The sequence below is a fragment of the Condylura cristata genome, unplaced genomic scaffold (assembly GCF_000260355.1).
Source record: "Condylura cristata isolate star-nosed mole 26May11 unplaced genomic scaffold, ConCri1.0 scaffold00063, whole genome shotgun sequence".
Classification (NCBI taxonomy): domain Eukaryota; kingdom Metazoa; phylum Chordata; class Mammalia; order Eulipotyphla; family Talpidae; genus Condylura; species Condylura cristata.
This window is the reverse complement of record NW_004567164.1, coordinates 534,884-542,596: the sequence shown is the minus strand read 5'-3', so window position 1 is coordinate 542,596 and position 7,713 is coordinate 534,884. Positions and strand designations below refer to the sequence as shown.

The window sequence follows — 7,713 nt, the reverse complement described above, 5'->3', positions numbered from 1 at the left end:
GCGATCCCCTCGCTCGCGTGCCCCCCGCGGACGAGGGCCGGGGTGCCCTGGATTGCCTCAGTCTCCCGCCCCCACTCGGCTGATGACCTGGCAGCGGTAGTGCAGCTCTCTGCTCACGCCCTGTCAGCGCCATCGCACCTGTAACTGGTCACGCGGTCAAGTCCTTTTTGCCTGCGACTGTCATTGCTTCCGGGCGAACCGTGTTTCCTCTCATCGAACTTTCCCGACCAAGGATTGGGTGGGGACTTCCAGGAGAGTCATCGGCTCCCTGCCCCCAACTGCAGAGGGCCTTCCTCCGAGCTGTCCGAGCTCAGGATGGCAGCAGGCGCCAGGGCGCTGGACGTCTTGGCTGGCCAGGCTTCCGAGGGTCAAGGGGAGATTATCAAAGTAAAGGTTAAGGAAGAAGACCATAGCTGGGAGCAGGAGTCCTGCCCACAGGGTACACTGTCTCATAGCAGGGAACTCGCCCGTCAGCGCTTCAGGCAGTTCTGCTACCAGGAGACACCTGGGCCCAGGGAGGCGCTGGGCCGGCTCCGGGAGCTGTGTCGCCTGTGGCTGCGGCCCGAGACGCGCAGCAAGGAGCAGATCCTGGAGCTGCTGGTGCTGGAGCAGTTCCTGACCATCCTGCCCGGGGAGCTGCAGGCCTGGGTGCGGGGGCAGCGTCCCGAGAGCGGGGAGGAGGCGGTGCTGCTGCTGGAGGATTTGGAGCGGGAACTGGATGAACCTAGACAACAGGTGAGACCGTGCAGGTGCCAGCTTCTGTGGAGGATGGAGTGCATGGATCCAAGGTGGAGTAAATGGGATTTAACTATGCACTGGTGGCAGCAAATTCCAGTCTGGGGCTTTATTATTTGATCACTGGGGTAGATGAACAGATAAATGCAGTTTTTGTGTGATAGCGAACGCAGATAAGTAGGTGATTTAACTGCATTGGGAAATCTTGATCCATTACCAGTAAGAAACTGTGTTATCTAACCACTGAGATTAGAGTAGCTCACTCTTCTTATAATGCCCAGTGCTTTTGCCATAGATGAAAAGAAGCCAATGTAAAAATATAAAGAATAACTTCTAGGAGAGACAGATGAAGAAGCGGGCCAATATAATGGAAATATTGGGGAATGATGGATTATAAGATGTGGCTTTTGTAATAGATTGTCACAAGCTGTATAACCTTGGCCATATGACACTTGCTCTGGGCTTCAGTGTCTTCTTTGCAAGGAAGAGATTAATTGAATCATTTTCTAGATACTTTTCAGTCTCAGTAGTTACTGGTATGTGAGGTGTATTCTGCTTTTTACCATTACAGTAGAGGTATTTTCAGCTAAAACATTTTTTTCTGGAGTGCCACGTCTTTCATTTGAGATCGGTACACAGGCAAGTGCTGAGATTGTGCTGCTTTTGGTTGAGTTTTTCCAGCACGTTGCAAGAACTGCAAAATACAGGCTATCCGATTGTAGCCAAATGCAGGGAGCAGTGAAGACAGATAGTTACTGGACAAAACGCCCATTCACATCAACATCCCCCTTGGCTTTCTTCTGTTTTAGTCTGTTTTGGAAGTGATTATTTGCATGGTTCCCTCCCATATTTACATCTCTTTTACTAACTTTTTTGTATTCCAGAAAATGAGCTAGCAACGGAGTTTTGCAAGCTGGTGATAATACAGTGGGAAGGAGGGAAAGCTTATTTTCCCAATGCATCTGGTAGTCACTACCTTTACTAAGCGATCAAATTTAGCATTGTCAATAATGAAATGGCTTGATAACATGTATCCTGTGATGTGACACAGGAAATACATACCAGAATTTGTATTTAAGGAATACAGAGATAACCCCCCCAAATGTGGGATATTCTATAAGAGAGTTGGCTCTGACTTCAAATTTAATGTCAGTTTTTTTTTTTTAAAAAGTAAATAACAATGTTTAAACAATGATTAGCTGTGGGCTTATGTGGGATATTCTGTAAAGGAGTTGGCTCTGACTTCAAATTTAATGTCAGTTTTTGTTTTTAAAGCAAATAACAATGTTTAAACAATGATTAGCTGTGGGCTTAAAAATATATTGTTTTGGGGGACAATGGAGGAAATTTAATAAACACCATATACTAGTGAAAGGAGAGTGTAATGTTTTTTTTCTTCACCCAAAACAGTTGTCTTATAGACTGACTCTTTTTTCAGTGACACACTTTTTCCCCACAACACATTGGCCTAAAGTTTTCCACATTTGGTCTGAAACAACTGTCAGATTCCTTCTTGGATCAAAACCAAATTAGTCTTGATTAGGTAATTTGCATATTACCACCCTGAGTATTTACTTTTAATTGTTCACACTGAAACTCCTTATGCTTTTCTTTCAGTTATCAAACTTTCGGCCAGATGCCTGTATTGTGCTTCTGATGTTGTTTCAGGAACCACAGGGACACCCCCCCAGTTCCCTTTACTCTTTACTGGGCCAGTGTATTTTATTTCTCACTCGATCTTGCACTCTTCCTAAGAATTCAATGAAAACTTTTTCTCTCTATATGCTATTTCAGAAGAAGGATGTTTTTAGGTTTAGCGATGGTTTGTATCGTGATTACTTCTGTTAAACTGCTTGCCCCCAGGTCCCACAGGGCCCATTTGGGCAGGAAGTTCCTATGGAAGAAATGGCCCCTCTGGATGACACAAAGGAGCCCTTAGGTGCCCAGCCGCAGTCTTTGGAAGACAGGGCGGACTGTCAGTCTCCAGAGCCACACCCGCTTCAGGATAATGGTGAGGATAATTCCGTGTCTGGAGAGAAGATGGGATTTGGGCTAGGGAAGGTTCTAGCCATTGAAAATTTACCAAACATCAGTCCATTTATACTTCTGTTGAATATGGCTAAAGAAAAAAAATCAGCCAATGTAGTATGATATGAATAAAGGAACTGAGCTAAGCAATCAGGGCAATTGTGTAAAAATTAGTTAAGTGTAAGGTTTTCCATGGAATCTTCCCGATGGAGTTTAAGTACCTGTGGATAAATCAGAGCTGACTCTCTATGTAGATGTCAGGAGCATTTAATAGGTCCCATTTCCATAAAACTTCTGTCCCCAATTTTTGTCACTGAAGACTTGGAAATCCTACCCGGAAGCCCTGCTGAGGACACGGCCTTTCTGAGGGTAAGCCCACTAGCGCCGCAGCAGCGCAGCGTGTGGTGAGGGCAGCCGGCGGCTAGCCTGGCTCCGGAGCAGCTGCTTTTCCGGAAGCTTAAGTATGATCAACATCCATTGTTTTCTTCCCTTACAGCTCTACCAACTCCTTATCCCCTGCTTATCTTAGCCCTACTCATACTGATTTTAGTAACTTCTGGAGCACAGATCTTCCTGGTTCTTATTTACATTGCTGTATCTTGCCTTCTCTGTTGTTCATGGCTTCCCAGAAGAGCACACACCAGGATACACTTATCGTGTGGGAAGAGACACTAGCCATGTGATGGCTTCAGTCACATTTTGAGATAACACTACCAGTGCTGTCGTCTTCAGCTTTGATGGGGCCCCCTTTTCTTTTCTTTTGTTAAGATTTATTTATGCATGCAAGAACTGGGGTGCAGGCCAGAGGTGCACAGGTGTGGTGGTGAGAGGATTCACAAGGGACAGAGTGGGGAGCAGAACTGGCGGATCTACTGAAATACACTACTGGGGGAAGCCAGGGGCGTGACAGGAGAGGTCTGCTACACCCTGTGGGTCAGCTCCCTGGCTGGGGATCAAACTCAGGCCACAGTGCCAATAGCTTCATAGCGCTGAGACCTGACCCCTGTGTCACCAGGGAGACCCTGCAACCCTTTTTGCCCTGTAGTAATATGTTAGATAACACAAAAGATCCTAGAGAAATAAGGAATCCCTACATCTTTGTAAACTTAACTCTTGCTCAACATGTGAAGTTATCAAAGAAAAAAGCACGACATTAGTTTGTGTTATGAGTAAACTATGCTTTTCAAGAAAGGAGAACTCAATGTAAATTTAAAGTAAATGATCAAGGAATTATTACTAGAACAATGGAGAATTAAGTGGAACCACAACACACAGTATCATATCGCTAATATGCCTTTTTTTGAAATTAAAAATATTTGAGAAAAACGTAGTTAATATTTAATATATGAATAGGTAATTTAAACAGGGTTGACTTCAGAGAAAGTATTTTTTTCCAAGCTGTCATAAGACTGTTTACAGTTGACACACTAATTCCAAGTAATTCCTTATTTTTTTCAAAATAGTTTTCTTAAGGCCAGCAAGTTGGAATTATTCTAAATGTTCATTACGATGAATGTTCTAAACATTGCATTTTTTTAAAGCATCATAGTTGTTTTGTTTTTTTTTTAAGATTTACTTGTTTATTTATGCATACAAGAACTGGGGTGCAAGCCAGAGGTGCAGGGGCAGAGGGTTTAGGCATGGCAGACCTCTCCTAAACAGTGCTTTCTAATATGATTAAGTCAGATTTCTCATGACTTCAGGCTCATCTTTTTTCTTTCCCATTTTCCTGCTTGCACTCTTTCTTTATTAAAGTTACTAATGAGTATATTTGTGTTGGGTTTTTAGTTTCGCAAGCCCCCCAAAGAAGCTGCCATTAATATATTATTACACTGAAACTTAAGACACAAATAATGCTAGTACAACTAACCTAATGGAATCAAGCAAAATGTGGTGGAGTTTCTGAATATTTTTATAAAGATAATACTGTAATACTGAGTCATCCTAGCTGAAACCATTTTCTTGTGTAGTCGATCAATTAATAATACAAAGGGCTTCCTGTTTCACATGAAATAGTAATTTAAGGACAAGTCTGGACACTGCTGTGGGAAGTCACATCCTGGCTTTCCACTCTTTACTGTGCCTCCTTCGCCCTCTCCCTTCCTCCAAGGTTGGACTCCCTCAACACAGCTGTATTCCCCTTACATGTCTCCAGAGCCTCTACTTCCTGCCCCAGGCGGTAGTAGTTATTTCGATACTGTATGTACTTTAAATTACATTCCCGAACATTCTAATCGTTTTTTTTTCTTTATACGTTAGGGTCATTTTTGTGGCTTTCCATGATGTCTCAAAGCATGGGTGACGATAACCTCAATAGCTTGGAGCCTAGTGAAGCAGAAATTGAACCAGAAAACATGAGAGAAAAGTTCTTCACAAGCTTAGCAGTGCTACTAGAAAGCAAAAGTAATAATACCAAGATATTTTCTAAAGCCAAGTACCGTCAGTTAATAAAAGAGGTAAAAGAGGCTAAAGCTAAGGCAAAAAAGGAATCAGTTGACTACCGCCGCTTGGCTCGATTTGATGTGATTCTGGTACAAGGAAATGAGAAGCTGATTGAAGCTATAAGTGGGGAAACAGACCAAACACGGTATTATTTACACAGCGAGGACTTATTTGACATTCTGCACGAGACACACCTCCGTATTGGACACGGTGGCCGTACCCGCATGGAAAAAGAGTTACAAGCAAAATACAAGAACATCACAAAAGAAGTCATTATGCTGTACTTGACACTCTGCAAACCTTGCCAGCAGAAAAATTCAAAACTCAAGAAAGTTCTTACTTCCAAGCCACTTAAGGAAGTTAACTCAAGATGTCAAGTGGATTTTATAGACATGCAATTGAATCCTGACGGCGAGTATAAATTTATTATGCATTATCAAGACCTTCGTACAAAGCTGAGTTTCCTGCGGTCATTAAAATCTAAAAGGCCTAAAGAAGTTGCACATGCTCTGTTAGATATTTTTACAATCACTGGTGTGCCCAGTGTCCTACAGTCTGACAGTGGGAGGGAGTTTTCAAGCCAGATTGTTAGTGAACTCAGTGATATTTGGCCAGAATTGAAAATTGTCCATGGAAAGTCTTCACCCTGCCAAAGCCAGCGTTCTCCCAATCAGACTAATGAGAATATCCAAAATAGGATTCTCTCCTGGATGCAAACTAACAATTCATCACACTGGGCCGAACTTTTATGGTTCCTTCAGATGACCCAAAACCACAGAGGCATGCAGCAGGCACCAGGTGAAGGTCCCTTTAGCTCTGAAGCTAAATTGAGCCTGTCTCATTCTCGGTTGACTGAAGAACTTGTTGCTAGTCCGAACACAGAAGATGACTTAGAACAGGTCGACCAAGAGTTGGAAAATACTCTAAGAGCCCAGTATGAAGACAATATGGAGACCGGTACAGAGAGTAGTGACATTGAAGAGAATCTTTCTCTTCCTTCTCTGGTGGCCAACAGAAACCACCCTGAAAGCAGACTAAAATGTTTATCTTGTGTAGTCTGTCAAAAAGAGTGCACAGGTGCTAACAGTTGCATGTCCGGTGATTGGAATGTCCACCCTGTGTGTGGTGTGTCCTCTCCACACGAGGGTGAGGGCTATAGCCGCAGCATAACTTGCAGTCTCTGCTGTGAGACCACTGCTGTTAAGAGGAAGCAAAGTGAGAGTCAGAGCTTGAATGCTCAACCTTCAAAACTGCTGAAGTCATCAGAGACGCCTTTATCATCCAACAAAGCAGGAGACTGGGTAAGAGTTTGTCCGCAATAGACCAAAGCCAGGGGACAGCCTCGCTACACTTGAGTGTGATCCGATGAGGGGGAACATCTTGACGTGGTATGCGAAGCACCACACAGGCATCTTGATTATGTTTTCTCAGGAAAGGCCTTCCCCCAAAAGGCCCTCCTTTTGTTCTAGTTGGTGCTGCTTGATTTATGTTCTGGGGTGATGACCAGTATCTTTTCATTCCTTTGTGATCTTGCTGCTTGGCATTTCCTGAGAAATCAGGATCCAGAGGATAAATGGTGTGTATGATGATATACTATTTACAGAAAAATTAATGTAGGAACAGATGAATTTAATGTTACTTTTAATGGTATGTGAGTGTGGGTGGGAGTTAAGCTAAAAAAGAACATTTCATTTCAAGTGGATATTTAGAAAGGGGATGGGATGATAACTGTAAATCAGTAGGACTTATAAAAGTCGGGAGATATTATTCGGGTGAGAATTTTGAAGTATAGTGGCTACACATCATTTGGGCCAGGTGTGATCTTCAGACTGGTGCTAGTTTGCAAAGCATTTACACCATAATAAGATCAGTGTAGAGAAGGAGAGTTGATGGGGAACTGATGGCAGCCTGACATTCCTGCAGTATCAGGCATATTGTTATGAACTTGTCTTTTCTAACAGAACCTTGCCCAGATTGGTGGTGGTAGACTGTCAAACTGCACCACAGCTGGTGGAGTTGCACATGAATGAAGCCCAACAGTTTCACATCACAACTTGTGATTTTTTTTTAAAGATTTATTTATGCATACAGAACTGGGGTACAGGCCAGAGATGTGGGGGGCGTGGGCGGTGAGAGGATTCACCGGAGACAGAGTGGGGAGCAGCAGAGGCAGATGTGCTGAAATCCATTGCTGAGGGGAGCAGCGGGTCAGGAGAGGTCTGCCGCGCCCTGTGGGTCACTCCCTGGCAGGGGACAGAACTGATGCTCAGTGGCCGCGACGGCCTCACAGTGCTGCGCTCTAAACCCGTTGTGCCACCAGGGAGGGCCCCACAACTTGTGAAATTTTAAGATTATTTTGTTGGCCATAACCGCAAAATATGTAGAATGCTGAGGAAATGTAAGCATTTACTTTTATAATTAATTATAAAGTTAACCTAATAAATTAAGCATATTGTGTATACAGTGTATTGAATTATGATATAATTTCTAAATCCTTATTTTTATTTT

General features: G+C 43.4%; 1 protein-coding gene across 1 annotated transcript in view; it reads left to right on the top strand.

Annotated features, from left to right (window-relative positions):
- The first annotated feature begins 315 nt into the window (after positions 1-315).
- The window catches only part of ZBED9 (zinc finger, BED-type containing 9), an 11,552-nt gene continuing 4,154 nt past the window's right edge, over positions 316-7,713 (top strand). Inside the window, exons 1-3 of the mRNA XM_012734644.1 lie at positions 316-735; positions 2,599-2,746; positions 5,023-6,506. Of these exons, the coding sequence (XP_012590098.1) occupies positions 316-735; positions 2,599-2,746; positions 5,023-6,506 (2,052 nt within the window). The remainder of the gene's footprint in view (positions 736-2,598; positions 2,747-5,022; positions 6,507-7,713) is intronic.